Source organism: Tenebrio molitor, chromosome 7, assembly GCF_963966145.1.
Source record: "Tenebrio molitor chromosome 7, icTenMoli1.1, whole genome shotgun sequence".
NCBI classification, from domain to species: domain Eukaryota; kingdom Metazoa; phylum Arthropoda; class Insecta; order Coleoptera; family Tenebrionidae; genus Tenebrio; species Tenebrio molitor.
Genome location: NC_091052.1, coordinates 11,524,486 through 11,550,419, shown reverse-complemented (window position 1 = coordinate 11,550,419; position 25,934 = coordinate 11,524,486). Strand labels below are relative to the sequence as shown.

At 35.8% G+C, this 25,934-nt stretch overlaps 1 protein-coding gene and 1 long non-coding RNA gene across 2 annotated transcripts in view; one reads left to right on the top strand and one right to left on the bottom strand.

The window, feature by feature from the left end:
- The window catches only part of LOC138135512 (uncharacterized), a 131,746-nt gene that overhangs the window by 23,962 nt on the left and 81,850 nt on the right, over positions 1-25,934 (top strand). The gene's annotated exons all lie outside the window — the stretch shown is intronic.
- Positions 1-25,934, bottom strand: part of LOC138135493 (lachesin-like) — a 121,769-nt gene that overhangs the window by 38,382 nt on the left and 57,453 nt on the right. Inside the window, exon 3 of the mRNA XM_069054242.1 lies at positions 7,407-7,614. Coding sequence (XP_068910343.1) covers positions 7,407-7,614 — 208 coding nt within the window. The remainder of the gene's footprint in view (positions 1-7,406; positions 7,615-25,934) is intronic.

Below are 25,934 nucleotides of genomic sequence, written 5' to 3'. Positions count from 1 at the left end.
GGCATTCCGGAACGGCCAAAGTTTTCGAGCGGCGCATGTTTTCGTTTCGGCTTCAATGCGGATGTTTTAAATGTCTAAGGCACAATAAGGGCGGGAGGGGTGGAACTGATTAATTTTTTTATGACAACATCGGAGGCAGGCAGTGCTGGGCTTATTTAAATCACCCGGTCTGCGACAAAAAGTCACACGAGAGGAACCTAGTTTCGGAACGAATCGCAACTCAACCCCCGATTAACGTAAACGTTGAAATGATGCAGTCGTGACAGCACTATGGCCGATAAATTTTTGTAGTAAAAGAAAAATTGTACGGAAGGAGTAACGCGAGCTTTATTATTGTGAAATATGTTCCCGTAATAAAATATTCTTTGTGCCCGAGATAGCGTTAATAAAGCAAAGATACATCAGTTCTTTACATAAATCACTTACGTCGCCTTATCACTTTTGTTAGCACCCCCTTGAAGCTTGTGTTTTAATCGCGGTACTTAAACGAAACTTAATAATTCTTTCGTGGGAGGGCATAAAGTAACACTAATATATGTATGAGGTAACATCTAAAACTTTCCGATTAAAGGAAATATATAAAAACCTGTTTACTCTTTCTATTTCAACACATTGAATGTGCTTTGTAGATCAGATTTCAATTTAGAAAACAGGTTGTAATCTCTTGGGGCCAAATCACTGCTGTAAAGTGGCTGTTCAGTTCCTTGAAGCAATATTATTAATAGTTCTATCTTGTCTACACGTCAAGATTGTTTTATTTATCTGATCTGATCTTACTTAAATTATTTTATCCCGGCGCATCCACCATATTTGGAATTCTAAATCGACAAATTAAAAAATACAAAATTTATCAAATTAATGCAGTTCCATAATTTTGTTTAGTTTGCAAAACAAAGAAATCTTACTATTTTCTGGGCAAAAAAAAAAATTCCTGCGCATCCACCACTTTTACAGGGAGTTACTTGTCTTTTTTTTTTATTAGAAGAGAGCATTTTGGAAATTTCTGCATTATATCCACTACATACAATCAAATCTGTAAATTACAATCTAAAAGAATAAAACGAAACGGCTACTTAAGACTTCGTTCAAAAATTTCTTTGATCAATTCACCATTTTGGTACTAATAATAATAATTTGTCAAATTTTAATGTAAAATCTATAACATGTAGTTCTTACTTTCTGAGGAAAGGAACGGATTGGCGGCAAATATTTTTAAAATTTTTTCGGCGCATCCACCATTTTTGCAATTTATATTTTGATAATTTTTTGTTTTATTATTAGAGAGAGAGAGAGAAAGAGACAGATTGACGATCTTTTTTATTAATAATAACAATATTTTTTTCACAGGTTGACTAGTTGGGGAAGTTAAAAAAAAATCACGGCGCATCCACGATTTTGTCAATAGAAATATTATTATTATTATTGGATAAATTAAATAATAAAACTTGTGACAGTTATCAAATTATTTCCTTTTGTGTCTGCATCTTTTGAGGAGTAGTTTCGGGACAAATTTAGGCATCGACACAAGTGGTTGAATTTTGTGAACCCTTTAAATCACAAAGTCTTCTGCCTGCGAGGAGGGTAATGTTATCTCAAGCAGAAATTTTATTACATCCAATTTTATAATAAATGTTGAACGGACTTTCAATTTAAAGAGGCTTATCTCTCGTTGCCGAATTGTGTTTCTCAGGTAAAAATAAAGTCAAATTTGAATGTGAGACTGCACTTTATGGTCTCGATTTATGATGATGAGCTTACCCCGAGTGGAGTTTCCTTCGCAACGTGATTAAAATAGATAATTAAAAAAACATCAGAAAAGCTCAATTTGCGGCATAACGAAATATCGAAACAACGGGGACAGTGTGTCGGGGAAGTTTTTAATAATATTAGGGATGATTTGTTATTGTTGGTGTCGAAGGGAAGAGAATAATGGGTGTATAATGTTGTGGCTTAACTGCAATTAGGGAGAGAGCTTCTCATATATTGCGATTAGCCTGATTTACCTCCTCCCCGTTCGGTTATCCCCTCCTGTCTCGATTTTCGTGTTGGAAAAATCTGGGGTGGCCACTCCGGGGTCCACAATGCTCGAGTAGCGTCTGGCGAACTTGAGACGCAACGTATGAACATTAATTAAAATTAATGTCAGAAGTTTACGTAGCAAACGAGCCATGTATCATATGTTTATATCTGTTGTTGGAAGAGAACTAAGAGATAGCTATAAATAGAAACCGATGTTGGTAGGGAGCAAATCCGTTTAACGATGTAATTAATAACGGTCCAAAACGTGAGTTTGTTTCCTATTTCGATAAGGTTAAATAAACAATAGTCGTACAAAAGGAAACTTTAATCTGTCGTTTGCGATCTCCGGCGCCTCGCTCTTAACCGGATATCCTGTAATCAATATGGCGTTCTGTTCTAGTCGATACACACTCGCAGCTATACACATAAAACCGGGGGAGAAACACGCCATTACAGCTAATAAGTTTAGTTAGAAAGCTTTTAATTATCAGTTTATTTACCCTGAAAATTGACTGTTAGACACTATTTGCGCTCTCAAGATATTCAGATACGAGGAACGAGTCCATTAATAATAATGGAGGAGGCGAACAGGTTCGCGGCCGGGCCGAACGATTTTTACCGCAGAATGGATTTTCGCCATCGATGAATTAAACTTTCACGTTACTTCTTGCGCGTTGTTTATCAGAAACTGGCGAGTGTTGATTCTGCCGCCGGCTAATTCACTAACTTTTATGACATTCGATCTATCACCGGGTGCGGTTTACGTCGATACATCCACCAAATAAAAATCATTTCGATGGTTTAGCTCCAGAAATTCAGGTTTATGTTTATCATCGGCGAGACCCGATCATTCCCAAAGTTACGTCTTCGCTCTATGGCCACTTAAACGAAGTTATGCTCGAATTCTACTTACTGTTGCGTTTCGACGCGATAAACTCGAATTTGTAATTACTAATAAAGTTCGGATTTTATGCCGACTTCATCTTTGTTTCTGCAGACGTATAAACAACATTTACAGTTGTTTTTGCATCTCGCACATTTTCTAGTCGGCACGTTCGGAATGTGAACACACAAAGTTATGGCCGGAAAAAAAAAACTACATAAAACCAAATAAATTGAGTAATCATTTGAAATGTAGCCTTCTCGTTAACATTTAACGATAAGATTTTTATTCCAAATAGGACGGATATTTCTGAGATTTTTACAAAAAAAAATGTAGATAGTCCTTTTTGTGATAAATCCACTGGAAAACCACGAATGGCAATCTCGAATATTAAGTAATTTTCAATTGCAAAAATGGTGGATGCGCCGGAAATTAGACAAAATGTATCAACGACGTTTTATAAGTTTTACATTACAATTTGACAAATCACTACTGACACCAAAGCTGGATATATCTTTTTTTTTTGAGTAATCAGTCTATATGACAGGTTTCTTTGTTGTTTTACTTTTTTTGAATTGTATCGTATAGATTCTGTTATGATGAATCCGATGAAGAAAATTCCAAACTGCTACAATGTAATAAAACTACAATTTTATAAATTATTAATAGTAAAAATGGTGGATGCGCCGGGTCAAAAAAATGAGTAAATGTCCTTCTTGTTTCGCAAGCGACACAAAATGTAAGAATTATATTTTACAAATTTAGATTAAGGTCTTTAAGATCGAAAATTGGCCAATTCTAAATTGCAAAAATGGAGAATGCGCCAAAACAATTTTTAGAAGAAACTACTCGATATCGAAAACGAGAGTTTTATACATAGATTTTGTTATATTTATTTTGGATAAACTTTGCACGATGTCTCGTCATTAAGTGTTGCTAACTCACTGTTTCCTCTTCTTGGATGACGTTTAAAAATAAAAAGCTTCTTCAAAAATTCCCTAAAATAAATTTCACCTGTCAGTGACAAAGGGTTTTGTCGTATTTCAGGATTTTTTTAAAATTTGAGTTTCAACGGGAGTCCTTTATAAATTTTGAATGAAGATATTTGAGTCCAAGTTGTCCTGCAGGATCAACAACTAAATCGTCATCAATCAATAGAACTTTTTCGTAAACATCTGCGTTTTTTAAATTTTGTCCGTTTTTCAATTCACTTCAAGACATGCTTAAATTAGTTCTTTACATTACATATGCGGGAGGCTACATTTTACAGCGCGAGGTTTTCAAATTGAAACACGACCGCGCAGCGGGAGTGTTTTAACCAAAACCGAGCGATGTAAAATGCCTACCACATTAGTAAATTAGTATTAATCTTTTTGACCGATGACATGACCCATTAAGTACTTGTTTTCTCAAATTTGAAATTTGTTATAACCAATAATTTTGCAAAACGTGTCAAAGACTGACATTTAATTAATGAATTGGCAGAAAGTAATCTATTATACCGATAACTGACACGCTTACGATTTACACCCCAAGATGGCGCCATCAGACTTTGAAAGCAAGGTTGGTAGAACTGACTAATTTGTATAATAGGTTGCCTCGTTGCCATTTAAAGCAATAGTCTGAATTTTTTCCCCCCGCAAAAGTTACTCGTGACGTCACAGTGTACTAAACTTTTACAACAGAGGCTGTCGATCATGCATTAGGTGTTCCATCGCTAGAATAAAGCCCAAAAAGCCACCCAATAAACTCCACGGAGCTTATAAACCTTGGGTTCTATTCGAACACCCAAAATTTCTGGGTTGATTTTACGTCACGAGTTACTTTCCCCCCCGCCCCGCAATTTTCAACGAGGCAACCTATTATACAAATTAGTCAGTTCTACCAACCTTGTTTGAAAGCAAATAATTAATTTCTGTTCATTTTTGAAAACTGATCGGATTAATGGTAGCGGTATCTTGTCTTGTTATTTTACACACTCCGTGCGGTAAAATGACAGATAGTTTGGTTAGTGTGTAAAAATCAAGATACCCTAGCTGTTCAAAATGTGTAAACATGTCATTTAGAGTTGAGGAGGCCAAAAAATGTTGAAGCTGGATGCAATTTTCAAACAGTGAAACCCGAAATTACTTGCCTAGTTTTACCAAACAAACGAGCTTATTAGATTCTGAGCACATTTTGGAATATCCAGTTCCAGTGCACATTTCAATGAACCTCTGTGCTCACGTAGATGCATGTTTTGTTCATATTGTGCAATCCGCCCTTTGGTAATTACACGTACCGTAACGTACGACCTGCAAACTTCTTCACTTCTTGTCACGGACGGTTTAAATTTGAAGTTGAGTCGTAAACGCTGTTTATTATTTTTGTCTTGAAGGAGCCATTACGACCCTGGCGGGCCATTAATTTACCGTCCGACTACGATAGCGCCAATTCTGTCGGTGAGGGGTGGAAAACCGTGAAGATTTTTCATAACGCTTCTGTACTTATAACGTATTCGGTCATAAAAGGGATTTGTTGGATGCACTTTACGGCACGATCTCAATAAAAACATAATAAAGGTCATCGCGCTGCGCGATATAAACTCACTTGACTGATAAAAGATAGAGCGAGTTAAATTAACCACTCCGGTAGAATGTACAAGAGGGAAGCTCAATATTGTATCGGTGTGCCAGTGTGGGAATTACCCGATTTACACCGACCATAAAATTGCCGACAACACTACATTATTAAAAATTTCATTATTTTTCCGATACGTTTTAAGCCGGACCCAAGATGAACAAATTCTGGGAAAATGCGTAATTACCAGGCCTTTCCTTTAGCGGAGCTAGTTTTCTTCCATTCTCGGGTTTACGACTGGGCTGTTTCGTGTCGGCATCGTTTACTTAAAGTTTTCATTTTCGTATGAACTAGATCTGGCCGGGCAACATAAAAATCTATAGGAGAATTTTCAACGGCGAGTTGCAATTAAAAGTTTCAAAAGTTAAATTAGCTAAATGTAGCATTTTTCGTTGAAAAGAATTTAGAAGAGTGCACATTTTTAATTGCATCTTTTACTAAATTAATTTTAACTTTAATGGAATTTCAGTTCACTCCAGAATACGAACTTCGAATTATTATAAGTTTATCTCAAAAATATTACACAGTCGGTGGAGTCTTTTCAACACTACCACTTGTAATTATAAACCGCTTTTACAACATTAATGAGGGGCTCGCACCACACCCGGCTCATTGCCATGCCATGGTAACTATCGACGACACAGATCTGATATTTTCGCTGTTAATTTAAAAATGTATTTGGTCTCGGGCTGAATTTTAAAATTCCGACAAGAAGATGGAATAATCCTGGTACGGTGAATTTAATTAATTTTAAATATTAAATATCTTTCCGCTTCTCCACTGCCTAAACTGATTTTAATATTTTGTTCCTACAACTGCGCCAACAAAAGGTAAATATTTAAAAGAATGCAAAGCTCATAAAGCTTCACCAGTTAAACAAATAAAAAAGAAAAGACAGGGATAACATCGTGTTCAAAAGCTTTCCAAACCTATCTAATTATAGGGTAACCTGCATGCTCAAAGCCTGAGCAGTATTTACATGTCATTACATGGATTATCTGGAAAGCTGCGAGATTCAGTGGTAGGATATTTTTTCAGATTTTAATAAAATATTTTTTCCGGACGCGAATAAACTTCCTCTACCTTTACATCAGAACTTGGTAAAATCGGAAAAAACTTTCTTATAAAAGTGGGTAGTGCAGGAATTAATCTTTCTGCGCGGGACCCGCGTTCATTGTTAAATGGTATCATAAATCTAAACCAAGAACAAATATCCAGACCCGCCGCGTTCACATTTTAAATATCAAAAGTAATCACTTGTTGGACTCGAAAACGTCAAACACAACAAACAACTCTCGACGTCGTTTTTTCAAATTCAATAAAATCCGACGCTTTATGGGCCCACATCACGTGAATTTATTTCGAATTGGGGAACAAAAAAAAATTTATGAAAAGGAGACACGAGGGTAACGTTAGGACGGGGGTAAAAATCTCGATTGATTCTGAAGTTTCACGTCAATTTAACGCGCCACTCCTATGGCAGAGCTAGTCAGTTTTGCACAAACATTGCAAAAAGTTTGGAGCTCGCGGGGGGCTCCGATCATCTTGGATTTTGCATGGAGTGCGCCTGACAGCAACTGCTGAACCCAGATAGGTCGTCCCGTCTTTCTTCGACTCGTCCCAGTCGACGGACCCTCTTTCTCTCCTTAAACTCCTCCAGACACATATGCCTATCCAGACAAGCGTCGCCTTAACTTTGTGCAAAGTTTTTACAACAGGAGACCGCCGGGAATTGATGATCCTAATGGGGTCTACACAATTAAGTTATTACAATGGCAAAAAATTTGTCAGCCGGTGCTTGTCGCCAACTTTTCCACACCAAATATAAAATTTTATTCGTGCCTCGGCCGAACAATTGCTGAAATATTTATGGGAAAAGACTCACCGTAAACGTCTAGACATCCTTGTTGAATTTTCATGACGCTGGTGTTGATCTGACACATGTAACATCCACGGTCGGACTCCTTCAGCTGGCGTATTCTTAGCTGCCACGTTCGAAGATTGTCGTGTGTTACGCTTATTCTTGAGTTGTGCGTCACCACTTTCGTGTGAAGACTCAGGATGGTCTGGTCCTCGGCCCTCACCCACGCCACCTACAAACGCGACAATTTTTTTATTGACTGAAACGACATAATGCAAAAGCAAATAAAGCGTAATTAGCTGATTAATAAAGCGATCGCACGATTTTTATTGCCCCCAACGTAAATACCACCTTTGATCAATCATTTAGAGGCATGCATAATTGATTACCCTCTGCACGCTACATAATAACACACTCACACCATATTGCGAATAAGGGGTGAGTGGTGGCAAGACTGGTGGAATTGTCAAATTTATTATTCAACTAGTCATGACATGTGTGGTGCTCAAGGTGGGTACACAAACTAGACGTCGTTGGGACATTCGAAGCAGCATTTAGGGAATACATTAGTTCATTACGACAACAAATATACTTAGACGCTCATTATCTGCATCTTGTACATTCATGTAAATTTGTCTGTGGTGGGTGAAACGGCAACCACGCGTACACGTTGTACATCACAATAAATTTGACTAGTTTGTGCCCCGTTCAATATTAAATCAGCGTAAATTACGAGCACGGCGTTATCCTTTAAAATATGTTTCGTACACGATTCCACACTCTTCGCCAAATTTATAATCCAGGAAAAAGTTTTATGAAACGCCAAATCCTGGCCGAAGCTGCACGTCTCTGTTTTCATTTGGTGCAGCAGGATGGGCCTTGTACGCACGCGATATGTAATACGCTTTTATCGTTTCTTGCATTAGTTTTACGACGGAATCGAGTATTCCCGTCTTCAGTTTAATTAGTCCCGGCTGAAATTTAATTAGATCGCCTTTCGAACGAACGAAATTTATGATACGGGAAAACAGGGAGGAAAGCTTAGGTGGAAAGCTCGTCCGACTTTCGGCCGGCGAGCACATCAAAGTCGCGGGGAAAACATTTTTTTGACGCGTCCGATTTTTCATTTGCTTCTTATTTCCTGAATCCGGAGATACTAACACGTCAGCAGACAAATCATTTCCTGCTGCTAACTGGAAAGTTGGATTGGTGCGGAGGACCTCTCGCATCTTGTGCCAGAACAAACGGGAAAATAATTCACGGAGGCGGCTAAGACGGCGGGATTTCGCCGGAAACGAAACGTAATTAATTAGATATTAGGCACGAATTAGTGCTCTGTTATTTGTGCGACTTTAAATATGCAAATTGCGCTTGTAAGGGAAACTATTTGTAGTCGGTCGAGTTTGCATATTTATATGGGGGCTGTAATTGTGGCGGGATTGTATTAAACTCTTCGGATTAAAAGATCAAATCCTGACCGAGGGAGCCGTTGTTCGGATGGCATAATTGGCCGTATTTACCACAGCGGCTGCTTAACGCTCATCAAAATCGAAATGTTCAACAATAACGCTCTTGTAAAAGGTTGCAAAGCTTCCACTCTTTGTTGGATTTATTCGATCTGACTGGAAATTTTTCGAATGACTTCTAATGGGCGTCGCCTAATTGCCGACCTCATCACAAAAGAAACATTTTTCTTATTACGTTCTTCTCCCCACATTATTAAACCAAACATTTCACTTTGCATCAGTCTCTCTGAACATCTAAAAGTCTAGCATTGTTGTGGTAATAGCTCTTTTCACCGCACGTTTTAGGTCAGGGCGTTAATCTTTTAGGCGCTGCTGTGACCGTCTGTCTTATATTCACCCGTTCCTTATAAATAATGCATTCTGTTTTATGGCGGCGGAATTTCATCGATGAGCTGCTCTGATTCGCCGCACAAAATAAAAAAGCTAACAGGTGACCCCACCTCGACGAATCTCATTAGCCCTGACCGGCCGAACACTAGTCGTAGCTGGATGCGTGCGATTATTAAACTGACAGTTGTCGTTGCAGTACGAGATTCTTTTCTGCATCATAAATCCGATCCGGAACGACGTTATTTTATGGTTTTCATGGCACATTAACCACGTGAGCCCTTTATGACAACAAATAACTCGAAAGGAAAAAATCTACAGTTTCTGCAACATATTACGCGGCGCACTCTCCCTGCAATATTGATTTGACAAACTTGACGTAAAAGAAAAAATGACGAGGAACAAAGCAAAAATAACAATGGAATCTGGCACAACAACGTAATTCAAGTCGTTTCGAAGTTATGCATTTTTGGGAAAGCTTGTTTGGAAGCTTTCGTCCATTTAAATGTTTTTAAAGCTTCCAAAACGTGTACTTTCACACAGCTTTGCACTCGAAGGATAAAATATTTTCTGGTGGTGTTTTGCGACTGAAACCTGATGAGGTATTAAGGTAATTACAAATTTATTGGTTCAAGTTCAAAATACCCACCTGTTTATTAGCAAATTGAAATTCAGCTCTCCGCATTAGGTACAAAGCAGGTGTTTAAATATGTAGAGCCAGCGTTAAATGGTTGTTCGGGGGAAGAATCTTTTTGCGTTGAATACTTGATAATATAGGGGATAAAATCGGAAATTGGTCTAACTCTCGTTTGTCTTGCATTCATTTTCCCACGCGATCTTCCCACACGAGTTTAAATTTAAATTTTTCGCAGTGTGCTAAAATTGGAAAATCTATACTCCATCAAATTTGAATAGTGGGTAAGAGAGAGTGGTTTATGAAACAGTTTCTGGTGCACAATTTGAACATGGCAGATTAGAAAAATTTACAACTCTGGTCGGATTTTTAGTGCAGAGATAAGCGCCTAATAAGTATTAAGTATGGAGTAATATTACATCTGGATTCCATAGGGTGCGGGAATCAGCAGAACACGGGAAGCAATAACAGGTTCTGCCATCAATTTGTATTAAGAACACGTAGAGCGTGAGAGAGATTGGACAGTGAGTGAGAGATCGATTGTAGAAATACCAAAGGGGTTGTGAACAGGACACAGGTTGACGCAGTGTTGTACCATCCCGATGTTTCGCCTCTATAACTGTCTTATATCTGTCGAGCCGCAGGACACTAATTCAAATAATAAATCTGGGCTTGTCACAAGTGTCCACTCCCGTTTTCGACTGTCTCTATATGTCATAGCATCAGGAGTTTCCCACGACGCGATTCCCTTTTGTATTTATGATCCACTCGGACAGACCAATATTTACTCTAAACCAACATCCATAAAACGGTGATGGCAGTGAAGGGAGGAAAAAGCGACGATTGTAAAAAAACAATAACAAATTTCATCACCGGATTTCGAAGAGGGGAGTCCGTTTTGCAGTGTCCGTAAATTAATCCGTGGCTTCTTATGTGGATTACGTGAAAAGAAAGCGCAAGTGAGTGCTTGACGAGATTCCCATTCCTGCGAGGTAAGTAAATTAGCCCCCATTCGAAACGTTCAAACCGGCACCGTTCAAGCGGAAATATAAACTTCATGTAGGAGCCCCTCACAAGACACCGTTACAATTTAAGGGTCTTAATTGAATTTCGCAAAATGCTTCAACACCGTTCCTGCAAGGATTTAAAACGATCGAAATAGGATTTCGAGGATAATCGCCAACGAACAGGAAAGGTAGAAATTCTGGTTGTTGAACCGCGAATATCCCAGAGTATTCCCCTATTGACATTGCTGTCTACTATTCTGAGGGATTTCGTAAATCCATAAGAAAAACTGACAATCTCGCGTTCGAAAATTACAAATGAAAGTATAATGGCGGTGATATTTTTAGAAGTCGACGCGTCAGCTGTAATTGGTTTAGATTTATGGAAACTGAAAATGCCTTCCAGAAACTATTTCGCTATACTCCGACAGCTCGGAATACAAAGAACCTGATTATAACAATCCTTTCAGATCTTCAATATTAAATGCTGCATGAACAGCCCCTCCTTTAACTGATTAGCAATTTAAATTATAAACGTCGAGCTGCACCAACTTTCCATATAGTAACGAAGCTCCTAGCTCCACTGTTGATTAACAGGGCAGCAATTATCGAGGAAAAACTTAAATTCATTACCTACTTTAAACTCAGATCTTGCTCTTTTCGCGAATATTCAAACATCTGCGCTCGGATTGCCCTTAACTCAATAAATCTTTTCGATATTTTTTACGCGGAATCGTTTCACCATTGTGATGATAGAGCTTTCTCGAGTGAAAAAATAATGTAGAGTTGGTAAATGTTAATAAAAGGCACTTGTTAGTTACATTATCCACGCACTCAGAGATTCCAATAAATACGAGGGTCACGTGAAAGTTCGCGACTAGTCAGAGCTGTGTTTAAAATTTTTACCGCATTTTAACGCCACATCACTCATATGAACAGTTGCGATGTATCAAGTGGATCTCGAAAGTAGTGTTTGTTGTGTACTGCTTTAGGTAACACATTTTTCAAATGACCCTCGTACATAGCTGTTTGTAATAAGTAGCCGATTTATAATAGTGTAAATATTTTTTGTGCAACCGTACGCGAAACGAGCATTTCGCGTACCTAAAACACGCCGCGAAAGACAATTTCGCGGCCGTTTAAGTAAACATCATTTAATATTTGATACAAACGAGAGTTTTCATGTACAACTGGCGTTTAGATTTTTCGGGTATAAAATTAGAAACCCCTAGAATTTATAATACGTACTTTTAACTCTGGTTTTATCATATTTACATTAATATGTGCGCGGTTGATATTTTGGGTATATCTAGAATTAAAAAAAAATCTCTACAAACAACAGTCGCAGCAGCAACAATCACAGCAAATCTGAAATTCAACGCGAAGTTTGAAGTCAAATTTTGCTTTCTTTACGAATATTCAATGCGATATTTCATCATCTGGTAGCTAATTTTTCAGATGACCCTCGTACACAGCTATTGGTAATGGGTGAGTGGGTTAAAATAATGAGTACTATTTATGGTTATAATGGGTCTGTCAAAATAGAAACAGAAAATTATTTCTGGCCTTTCAAGAATAATTGTTTGATTTAATAATAGATGACCATATAGATAGAGAGAAATGTACATAGTAGATTTTTAAAGAGTTTTGCAGTGAAAAGTGAGAGATTATAGGTTTCAATTAAGGCAAATTTTTCATTTCCTTTATTGGTTCATTAAATACAATTTCATTACAGTAACTTCATTATTTTATTTTATACATGCATTTTTCTTAAGTTTAGACATGCATATTTATTAAATACGAAAAAAGAAACAATCAAATCAAGACAATAACATATTCTTTTTTTTTTGGCGCATCTATCATTATTGCCTCGTGAATACTACTTTATGATGATAAATTAGACCAGATTGTCATCTGAGAGTAGAATTTTTCAAAAATCTTTACAAAACAACGGCAGCAGCAACAACTATCAAAGAAAAAAAAATCATTACGAGCCATAAACTTTTGCTCTTTTCAGGAATATTCAAACAACTTGGCTGGAATTGCCTTATCGCAATCAATCTTCCCGATATTTTTTTCCAACGAAACGATTCCTCAATCTCACCACTTTGTGATGATGGAGCTTGCTTGAGTGGAAAAATAATGGCGAGTTTCAAGTTGGTAAATGTTAATAAAAGGCGGACCTCCTGCAAAACTACTGCGCCTATCAAAGAACAAAGACGAAGTTAATGGAGCGGAAAAAATACAGTTTAGAATTTCGTTAATGATAAATCAGCAAGATATACCATTACGAGAAAATAATATAAAAGAACACTTACGGCACGGCGACGCATTGTAAGACATAATAATAAAACAAAGAAAAATAGGAGCGAAACTGTCGCTGCATTGATTCGAACGGCATGATGAATATTGCTTTTTACCCCATTCGAGATAACTAGAGAGTTCTAAATCAACCTGAACAATCAAGGAGGAACAATAACATCTCGCAACATCAATAACGCGCTCCAGATACAACGGATACGTCCAAAGAAAATTACCATCGGAGCATCACCGACGACTATCAATTTCACGCGAAAAATTAACTCCGCCAGAGAGTCCTTCTTTATCATCGACGGGCAAAAAGCGAAAGCTCGTCCCGAAACTCGGGTTCTGTTAGTTTTGGCAATTTGACGTTCCGAATAGTCGCAAATTAACAGATGGTTTTATCATCCGAATTAGACTCATTTAACAAATTTCCAGACCGCTTAACCCAACCCTACACTCCCCAAAATATAAATTTCCAAAGCAGCCTGAATTATTATGATACGCCGGTTATTCCAGAATACCATTGAATAATGTGGATAATTTGCAAACATAGCGAGTCCAATTCAAGTCGTGATTATTATATTCAATTGTACGTTTAATCATGGCAAACGTCAGCGGTTTGCAACGCTGTAATTGTTTATTATAATTTAAACTGTCATTTATCGCGATAAATTGATAGCCGCCGATTTAGTGAATATATTTATTTTAAAATGTGCCAGTCACGAGGTGCCATGATTTATGGGATAAACAAATACAATTTGGGAAAAATTGAAAATCCGGTGTTGGTGCAGATGCGTCTGCACCAGAACCGATGCAGATAGCTTCGTGTTGTTCACTTCGGCTTTGTCTAAGAGTCATGAAGAGAACATCACGTCCCATCTCCGACAAAACACGAGATTACTTATCGGTTGCCGTTGTGAGGTCTCCACAAAAGCACGTCGTGCAGATTTCCATACTGTAAATAAACTTCGACAATACCGCGTAATGAAAATGTGCACGTTGCCGATACAAAATCTGGAAGTTATTCGGACCGCATTGTCGCAGTTCTTGGACCGGATCGCCTCCACGGTCGACTTCTTGCCAAATGTCACAGCTTCGGATCGCCTTATCGATAAGGTCATTACTGAAAAGGCGCATCTTTGCCGCCTTGGCACCCAAGGTTTTTCTTTACGTTCCCTAAACGTGTATAACATATTCCCCTGGGTGCCGTTCTAGGAAATGACGTGCACACGGAAGTGAACGAGCGACTCAAGTGAAATGGCTGATGTGAAATGTGTCAAGAATAAAAATTATCATAACGTTTATTCAACGTGAAAGCCGACGAAATTCATCCGGTGTGGACAAATAGTCCGACGGATTTTACGAAATAATTGACAAAATAGATTGAAACTTAATCGAGTTATCTATATTTAGGGAGTTGCAATGGTAAATACTGGTCTTGCGTAAATGTAAACATAGGAGGAAATTAGATTAATGATGGTCCGGTTTGCATTCCTGCTACGGTTAAAATTCTCCATTTCACCGGATGGTTTATACAAATCGATTGTTTTTGTTATGGTTGAGGTGAAACAAGTCGTGTCGAATTTTCCACTGTGACGAATGAATTAAACGAGTTCGGTATTAAAGAAACGGCTGTCATTTATTTGTCCACTTGGGGGAGTATTTGCTGTAGAAGTTTAATGTACAAGTGGCAATTTCGTTTCTTTGAGAATTATTTCTTCGCATGTTTATCCAACATGTGTGACCGCTAACGCAAATTAGTCTCGGAAAAAATTACTCAACTGACCCGCAAGTTGACACGAGACATTAATGTTATGTCATTTATAAAAATCTAGTTACCCGATTTTTAAGCACGAGGCCATTTTTAACGTAATTTAAAATTGGATATTAAGTACTAGTTTTATTATCTAGATATTGGCAAATTCCGTTTACAAAAATTGTTGTACGTAATGCTAATGACTAATGAATGAACTTAAAATAATGAGAAATAAACTAGGCAAAAATGAATAGGGAATTCCACAATTTTTCTTGGAAAGCAAAATAATTGCCCACATATTCCTAAACACTAGATAATTATAAAATGTTACAGGTATTTGAAACATTACATTTGGTAAAAATCCTCTCCTTATTGATACATTTCATTACAAATTTTAAACTGTAGTTTATAAAAAATTCAAAAAAGAAAAAATTCCCTATTTATTTTTGCATAATTTATTATTCCCGTAATACATTTGTATAAATAGAAACAGAAAATTATTCCCCGTCAGCTTAAAAATGCATCGAGGACATTACATTAATTCAATCAAGATTAGTATCGGATGTTCATTTATTCATAAAATTCCCGTCAAAGTTGTGTTGAAGAGTCGATTGTGAACGCATCATAAATTACAAACTCTGAACAGCGGTTCAAATCTAACCTCACTTTGGTTGAATTTCTTATTTTATTACTTAATTCGTTGCAGTTTTATTAGTGATAGAAATTTTCGTTATATTAGATCCGTTCTTTTCCTACATAGTAAAGCAGTTCTTCTTGTCACGTTTCAACATATTTAACCAAGAAGAAAAAAAAATAGAAAACAGAACTGAACTGAAAGAAAAGATTCACGAAAAGAAAAACATTTTGCAACAGAATCATGAAGGTCTGGCAAATGGCAAAGAAGAAGAAGCAAGTACGATTTGCTGCCACATCCACATTCTTCGTTTGAGTTAACTCGGTCTGACTTTTCCCAAATCCCAAACAAATTCTGAGTGGCAAGCTCTTTTTCAGCAATCATACTTCTTAGATGAGATGAAGACTTTGGAAAACTGCTAGATAAAATGTGTTTTGGAAGTTAAAAAAAAACAGTTTCTCGTTATCAGGTGACAAACATTTCTAGTGACCCTGGTACATGGCTGTTTGTAATAAGTGGCCGACACAAAATAATGAGAAATATTATTGATATAAAAATAGAAATAGGAAATTATTCCTGCCCAGTCAAGGATAATTGATTAATTTTATCAATAATACATATATTTATTATATGTAGTATACTCGTAATGATAGAAAATTAGAGTAAAAATGTACGTAAAAGAAACACCATTGGAATCTTTCCAGTTAAAATTTCTATATATCTCTAAAGTTTCAGTTAAAGTAGATGCGTTTAATTTCTCGCATGATTCATTTTAATTTCAAATTTCCAGGTAAAACCTTCCCCAAATGGTGAATGATCGCAATTTGTAATTTTTAGTATCCTGAACTTTTACTAAGGTAGCAGAGCCCAAATCTTCAATATCTCTCATTGCAAATTGGTGATTTCATCGCATCGACAAGCGCTAGTCGCACATAACCCACAATAATAATGTATAATCCTTCCTCTAGGGAACTCAGAAATTTTACCTTTGTGGCCAGATACTTTTCATCAGGAGCATTATGTAGTCATACACTTTTCGGGATTAGATCCTAATGGAGTTTGTCGGGATCTGCGGCAATTCTAGTGGCATGCAATGGATTTCGTTTTCAATGGCATCAGACATACTTTAGTTATTCGCTAAATATAACAAAAATTATCAAAACGCTATTTTTGATTTTGACACCTGAGTCATCTGACATCCATGGACACGCCCACACGGGGCGACTCGTGTTACATCACAGTGGAACCGGAGCCATTCCACGATAAATGAAACCGTTTCAGCAAAAAATGAATTTAGCTATTTTTGAAAATCGATTTGTTAATAATGTCACTTTGGATTTAAAATGTCCAAAATCACATTTGAATCTGAACGTTTAAATATTTTTTTTGATTTAAATGAAAAAACACTTTCGTAATGAGAGCGCTTGCAAAAAGCTTCTAATTCGCATCAAAATCTACTAGCTGGTAGCTACTGTTTTCGGATATTTTGATATGTAACAAAAATGTTTTTGTGTCATACAATTAAGGCGTAATTGTTCAGTGTGTCTTTGTTACAAAGGTATGTATGCATATTTATTTACACAAGTTTACAAAAAGTATGTTTTTCGTGTCCCGTCCGTCATGCAAAACTCAAAATAATTGAAAATAAACCATAATGTTCTTGAATCGGTTATTGTTACTTTTATGTATTAAAGTAGGACTGATATATGAAGAGGAACTATTTAAAAAAATATATATAGTGCCATTTGCGAACATTAGAGCACCATTTTTCCTGTCCCGTCCGTCATAAAATAAATAATAATGTGAAACATGTGATATAAAAATTACTCCTATAATAGTTTTTAGTTATTTACATTAACTTAACTAACAATTGGTTTATGCATATTTTTTGTACATATAGACAAAAATGGATGAAAAGAGGAAAGAAAGATTCAAAAAACAAAATAAAAAGGCTTCGCGGCGATACTGACACAAGATTACATCAAGTAATGAGGGAGAAGGGTTTCTATAACATGACGCTCAAAGAAAGAGAGTAGAAAGAGCAGGAGAAAGAGTTTAATTGAAGAGTAATGCTGTTTTATCGAACAAGAAAAGAATATCTGAAAGGGCTCGTAAAAGAAGATTCAGGAAAAAGTTGAAGAAAGCAGGAGGAAAAGTTGAAATTATCTGGTTCTCAGTTGTGTGCGTGCAAATGTCCTCAAACATTGAGTAAAGCCTTCAAAAAAGTTAAAAACCCTTTACGGACAAGTACTCATAAACAGAAAGTTTTCTTATTACGATTTTTGAATTTTGAACTTTGTTTATAAAATGAAGTACGAATTATTGTTATTTTTGTTCGTTTTGTAGTTAAAAGTACTTGTTTATTGTAATGGTTGGTAAAATAAAGTATATTAAAATTGAAAGTAATTATTGTCCCGTCCGTCATGTCCCGTCCATCATGATTTAAAAAAAATCAATAATCACTTATTCATTCACCATTTCTTAAACGTGACTGTTACATTTCATTGATTTAAAAATTACAACATCAGTGTAATATCAATTCTACTTGGTTTATTAATAATTTCGCATATTTTGTAGATAATACACTTAGAATTTATTTTAACATTATGTTCATGTCCCGTCCGTCATTCAACTTTGCAATTAAAAAAAAAACAAGTAAACAATAAAGGCGGTAAAACTTAGCAATAAAATGAATCATTGGATCACATTGAACAGTATTGTCAAATCTTGTTTCAATATAAGTACTAATTGATTAAAAAAAAAAGAATTTTTGAATAAATGTTTCCGATTTGTCCCGTCCGTCATAATGGAATGGCTGACCGGTTAAATATTGGGTAATAATTTCGTTACTTCGCTTTTTTAGAGGATTTTTTAATAGAGATAATTTTATTATTAAATATTACGTGTAATTGATAAACAAATCGTGACAAATGCTTAAATGACCTTACATTTGACTCGGTAGACCCGCCTGTGGACACTTCTACTCTTAGGACTTGAAATATTTCTACTCCGCTCAGAAAAAAATGCCACTTTAACCGTTTCTATGGAGATACACAAAGGCGTAATTTTCGACCGCTGGAAGATTAAACAATTATATATTTTAGTGGCAAAGATATTTTTTTCATATTATTCTTCTTATGTTTATAATGATCATATGTCAATTGATTAAAAAGAAATCCACAATTTTCAAATTATTCTAATATTATTATTTTTGTGGAACATCAAGCTTGATTAATATTAACATTTGTATTACGTGAAAAAAATGAAAGTTGATTAATATTTAACGCTGATGTGAATCAGCACCGACCTTTTTCGGTTTTACTATTTTTATGACATTTACGTATTTATAAATGCCACCTAAATATAAATTGTGTATCGATGTCCAATTACTGTTTTATATTTTAATTTTGAAAAAAATATTCAACAAACGCTATAATGAGACAAAGAAAATTTAGCAGGTGATAAATTTGCCAAAACACTAGTCTTTAGTTTATCGCAAAGCGATCACCATTTTGAACTGACAAAATAAATTCTAATTGTTGTTGGCAAACAACTGTTATGTTGATCTAGTCTACCCAAAGTTTCTGTAAATAATCGTTCAATAAAATGATGTTCAAATTAATCGTAAAATTTAGATTAATCTCGATTTTCGTGTAAACTTGTAAACAAGCGACCCCTGATACGCCGTTAGAACAACCGAGAAACAATAAACGCTCCTGGTCGTTATCAAAACAGAAACGTCTATCGATTTGGCACATTAACATTTTCATCGAGTATAACAACAAAAAGCCGTTAATGCCGACATAGAGTAGAGTTTTTATGCGATGGTAATCGTTCGACCCTCTCCGAGGATCCACGGAAGGTCTTTTTAGCTTCTAGTTTTTATCAGGGCTGCCAAGTCTGCTAAGTATTCATTTATCATTGCAACAGCCCAACTTTTATAGTAATGGTCTCTTGTACTTTATATGCTGTTAGTTTGACTTTTGTTTAAAACTGATAAAGTTACTTCATATATTTCATTTTGAGCAGTCGTGAAAAATATACGTTTCTCCAAGACCCCGACCCCGAAAACTATAACGGCCGCCCTTCTTATCTCGACTTTTCTCGATGCATGTGTCTATATATTAAGTCGCTATGATTTATCATCGTCGAAGTGTGTTCGTGCAATCTGCATGTTCTTTACTTGAATCTTTAATGAGCCGAATAAATTAAAACGACGCAGTTCAAAATAACACACCCGAATACAACGCAAACTGCTCCAAATACATAATTACAATTGTTTTGTACCAACTAAATAAACATCTATTCGACATTAATTATTAACATATCGTAAGTGTATGTAAAAATGACGTGTTCCATTAAAAACATATAAGAGCACTTATAACAGCATCCGTCCGATAGCTGTTATGAAATAAAAATGATCCATTCAAATTCTAATTTATTACGTATTCATATTTCTTGCATCATTCTTTGTTTAGTTAAAATATTTTTCGGCCGACCGTAACGATTTTTTTCAACGTGACCATTGTCGAAAATGTAAAATTTTCTAATTACAGCTGAATAACGTGTTGCAAACAGGATCTCTTTGTTGTACGGAACGTGTGCAGGTGGTGCTTTATTTCACGATCATTTCCATTCAAAGACTGTCCTTGTTCGGTCTGAATTGTGGATTTCTTCCTGATCAAATTTAGTATCTGAAAATTTACTGTTCCTCGTCCTTTCAATTTCACTTTTAAATATGGGTCCATATTTGGCGTAAAATTGGATAAAAATTTGTCTTCAAATGTGGAGTTTTTATTGCAAGCAGGGTCGAGTTGGGTCTTTGAGAAACTTTATGATCATATTTCAGACGTACACATACGGATCGACTTTCATCCGGTGAGTGAAATTTGCTGCAAGCCAGGAAAAAACAATACGAACATCCCCCGAGTGGATTGATTGACGTGAACTCGTCAAAACTAAGAAATGTTCGCGTTTTGGACGCGCACCCTCTTCAATCCGCCGAAATCAGTGAGGATTTACGAAATTTGTCGGTGAAAAGAGCTCTCGCAATTAATCACCGACCCAAATGAAGAAATCTCGCGGGCGAAATTTTTAAGTAACAATTAAATTTGTGTCGTTGTTGCGTTCAGTCGGACCTTCCCGAAATAACACGTCGACGAAATGAGTCTGTCACTCAGTTTCCGGTGTGGTGAAAACTGGCCGACATTTTTCATCGCCGCAAACTGATCTACCTTCATTAATTTGACGAAATAAAATCCTAGGTAAAGAATTGGACGAAAATCGGCCGCTTAATTCGTACACGCGAAAGCAAACATTTTTAGCACGCTGAGACGAAACACAAAGACCAAAAACGAACAACAGGAGCGAACAGTAAAATGCACTTAAAGTTTCAATGGCGTCTGATTTAATACAATGCAAAACGAATACCCTCAAGGCCCGAGCCGTATGCGCGTGTGTGTTCTGATTTATTACAGTTCGCCCCCGGGGAGAGGTTAAGTCGGTTTCCATTTCTTGTTGTCAAGATATTTTATTGCCACTGTTTTATACTGCAAACTCCAACTAAGTGATTTCGTTTGGTAACTTAAATGCTACCTCGCAACTGGCCCGGATTCATTATCCTAACTGTTTAAACTCGTTCTAGACACGATTATTCCTGCAAAGTACCAAGGCACTCTATAAATTCGTGACTCATTGAATTTGTTTTTGTTGTTCACAATTTTCTTAATTGGTACTTATCAAGTGAAGGTCATGAACTTTTTTGCATTTGATTTAAATCTATAAAAGACAGTTTTTACATTTTATCTAGTTTAAACAGAAATAGCGTTACTCCAATGAATAAAATATCCTGGCGCCTCCTTCATTTTTGCAAAATAAATTCTAGCAATAATTAATGCTGCAGATATAGCCATGCGGTTTTTTTTAAACGATTCGTCGTGCTCAAATCTATTCAACACAGTTTTTAGATTTGATCTGCTTCGAACTGTAACAGAAATATCAATACTTTTAATAAAAATATATCCTGGCGCCTCCACCATTTTTGTGACACATTTAAGTGTTGAAAAGTCGATTGTGAGCGCACCATGGATTACAGATCATGGATCAGCTGTTTAAATCTAACGTAACTTTTTGCGTCATTTGTGTTTTTGCTCTGCAAATTGACGAGTGGTCGGTTCACAATCGACTGTTCAACGCCCACTTTAAGGATAAATTTAAATGAACACGCGATACAACTCATAATTGCACTTTTGAGCTGATGCTTAAAACGACTTGAATTTAATTAATAATTATAAATTTCCTGATAAAATTAATAATAATTATAAAAACAGGAAACGCGGGGCAAGTAGATTTTCAAATTATTCCCTCACTAATTGATAATTTAAATTCTGTTACCAAATTGATTTTGTTTAAACTTAAATGGTTTAAAATGAAACTTGAGACGCTTTCTATGTTTATTTTCGAGGAATTTTCGCCACCGCTGATTTGTTAGGGCTTACGAAGTTTGAATTTTGAATTATAAATGCACTTTTAAAATAATTGGATTTTCTACGTTAATTAAACAAATAAATTATTCATGAAGTAATTCACTTTATTCTTCACTTTGCTGAAAGTTACGTCAATTTTATGTTTTAAAAAATTTCAAATACAACAATTAAATTTGAAATGTTCGTTTTAAATTTAAAAATATAAAATATTAATTTGGATTTTACGTTCGAGTATAAACATATTTTTAGATAATAAGAATTTTATTTTGCACTTAAATAGAGTGTTCTTGATAGAAATTATTTTAGATATATGTACTGTCGCGAGCAATAAATTTTGGTCGTCAATGTCATTTCAAAATTTGGTTAGATTGTCACAAATTTAAAAAATTTCCCTGCCTGATTATGAGCATGTTAACAAAGTGTCAAAAAAATGAGAACAAAATGATAATTAATGTCATACAACATGATGATAGGTTATGACATTTACGACTGTTTTACAATGGAGCATTTTCGATTGCGTCAAAGAATCACCTTGACGACCAAAATTTATTGCTCGCGACTGTACATATATATTTTTTTTGTTCTACACTGTTAGAATTTGAGAATTTTCTCCTGTGTGAACGGATTTTGATAAATGTCACTAATTTTAAAGATTTTAAGCGATTTGGAGCCTTTAATTTAAGGGGCTCGTCGAACAAAAAACGTTGTATTCACTCGTTCGTGTGTAAATTGGGTTCTTTATGGCACTCGTGGGCCTTTAAACTGACCCACTCATGCAATAAAGAGCCCAATTTACACACGAACTCGTTAAATAAACTACTATTAATAGTGCATGCGGTGGCTACTCAATAATAAACAACTGTTCTTAGTTCGTTTAAACTTATTTTCCGTTGAATTACTTTTACGAAACTAGACACCAACAGCAATTTTTTCAAATTTCTACTTAAATATCATTTTTTTAAATGCTGCAGACAATTTCTGGCAATTTATAACAGAAAAATTATATGATTTTTACGTAGAAAATCGAGGGCTTATTGATGATAAATGTGAATATTGCAGTTACGTTTAAAAATAGTAATGGGAAATTGGTACATTCTGGATTTAAAAATAGTGGATGCGCCGGGCCATTGATTTTTAATAACTTTTGTTGTCACGCTAATTGACCAATAAAAGCTCTTGAAGCTTACATTTAAATCACCCGTTGCGGTTTAAAAATGGAATTCATCCAGATAAATATTACTACTGCGGTTTAGTGATTGCAAACTAAAAATTTAACCCATTAAAGAAACGTTGCAGAATTAAAAGCTTCATAATTTGCGCTTGCAAGAAATTAATTGCCGATAATTCGTTGCAAGTGGCCGCCGTTAAACGCAATTTCGTACACCGATCGTTCAACTCGCAACGACATTTCCGAATTTATTTAAAAAAGCAAAGCACCACCAAAATAATTATTATCTTAATGAGAAAAATTTGTAATAAGTCTTTATTGACTTTAAATTATAATTTCACTTCGGCAGCATCCCGGAAAAAATCGCAAACTTTCTGTTTATACAAGGTGTTACTTTGACGAATCCTCCTCAATGGTAATTTGACTTGGGAAAAAACAAACAAAATCTGTGTTTTCTTTGGCGGAAAAATTTATTTAACTAGAAAAAATGTCTGCACGAGCTTCGGCGGTCGAATGAAAAAATACGTAGGCGAGTTTGTGCAAGAATAAATGTTTAATAATAGTGAGAATATAATTCATGAGTCACGTGATCCATTTTCAGCGATTTTAATTGACAGCTAAAATGTTTCTTTAAATAGGGCGATTATAACCTGAAAAAATCGGTAGGTCACAAAAATACAGTTTACAAAAAACAAAGCCTGTTTAGAGATTTAAATGTCCCTCATTTATTCATTCATGTCATGACATTCTTTCATGAAATATAACTTGTTACTCGTATATTATAGCCAAAAATATGTCCTCGACGCTAAAATTTACGGTCAATATTTATCGGTTTGTAACGAGTTATTGCGTTCTCTCCCCTTTTTTCTTGGACCGACCTGCAAATCCCCCGTTCTTGAGGATTTAATAAAAAATTTAAAGCATTAAAACTTCCTGTTAACGAAGAAATTTTATACGCGAAATGGAGAGCACATTGTGAAAAGTTATTTAATATTCGAAAGTATCGGCAAAGTAATTTCATCTCGTTATATCTGAGTACCTTTACTGAACAACTACAAACAGAATAACATTAGACCGACACTCCGTGGAGGCGCATTACCTTGAAATTGGAAACAGAATGGATTATATCAGTCAGTGCACCTAACCGGCGGCCTAAAGGTTACCTCCATTACTTATTTACCGAATTAATTGCATTTGTGCTTCACCAATTAGTTTCAATCAAAGTTGATCCAGCAATTTTAATCTGGAACGTGTTCGTGACTGGAAAGCAACCCAGAAAGGTAATCACGACGCTTGACGTTAACATCTGTATTATCATGAACCCCGTTCTGTGGGTTGCTTATCGAAAATGAGGAGTTTGTTTTTTCAAATTAGATACATTATCTTCGCATGATTTGTTGCATTTTTCGAAGCACGAATAAGTTGCTGAAACTGAAACACCTGGACGATCTTGACGGGTGAATCTACACTTACACGAATTTTATTGGCACCCTTTTTAACAGAAACAAAATCGATTCCTCCGTTACAATGACACAGTATTTGATAAAAAGGACATGTACGAATGTTATAGCAAACCTAAATAAGGCAGAATACAAAAAGAGCATAAAGAGAAATGTAGCAGGTGTGCGGCTTACAGGATTTGTTATAAATATTGAAAATGGTGTCTGCTATTATGTCAATGGAGAATATTTTGACACAGCATAATAACATTAATGTCGTATTTTTTGAAATAATGTTCTAGGGGGGCAAAAAATTTAAACTTTTGCAACATAAACAAGACAAAATTTTATAAATGGCTCGAATTTAACAGCGCTTTGGTGTGTCACGGCTAACTCGTTAAAATAAAATTAGGAAAAAAATGTAAGTTATGTAAAAGCTTTTGTCAGAAATTGTGGACAAAAAAATAAATATCATAATGTATTTTATTTTTCACTTTAGTATAATTGCATGATAACTCCTAGGATACGAAATACGTAAACATGTCCATAACAACCGGGGCATAATACAGAGCGTAATAAGAATAAGCGGGCGTAATGAATTCATAACGCCCTCATCAATTCATAATTGCATAATTGCAAAGAAGCCAATTTTTTTTTTAAGAACACGTAGTGAAAAATAAAATCTTGTATGCACCACGGCGTCACCGAATGATTACGCCCATCGAACGATATCCATCTCTCGGGCTAAAGTGGCTTTGAAATTTAAAAGTGAAAAATGTTTCGGATTTAAAAAATTCGTTCTCGGAAAATCTTGTGCATCCTGTAGTGCAGGAGAGATCTGACATTGGGGCAGCAAGATGGGACAACTGTCCACGCGGCTAGAGCAGCCGGTCAGGCAGATTTTTCCAGAACGAATAATTCCGCGAAATACAAATTAGAATTAGCCTCCAAGTTCGCCAGATCTGACAGCACCAGACTTTTTTCTGACGACTGTTCAGTGCCTTGCAGACAATGTTCGGGAAGGAATTCTAAGCAGAAACCAGGCATGCGAAGAGCTCTTACGAAAGGAGGAAAAATGGTGTTTATTAATTATGTATTACGTAAGAAGTTAGTACAAATAATCAAACAAAAATGGAATGGCCCACCTTTACGTGAATTAATATTTAATGTTAATGAAGTCTTTTTTGTTCTAGAAAAACAAAATTTTTGAAATATATTTGTCACTAAGCTTCCAGTGCTGTATACATTATTAAAAGGGTTACGTTGGACAAAAGA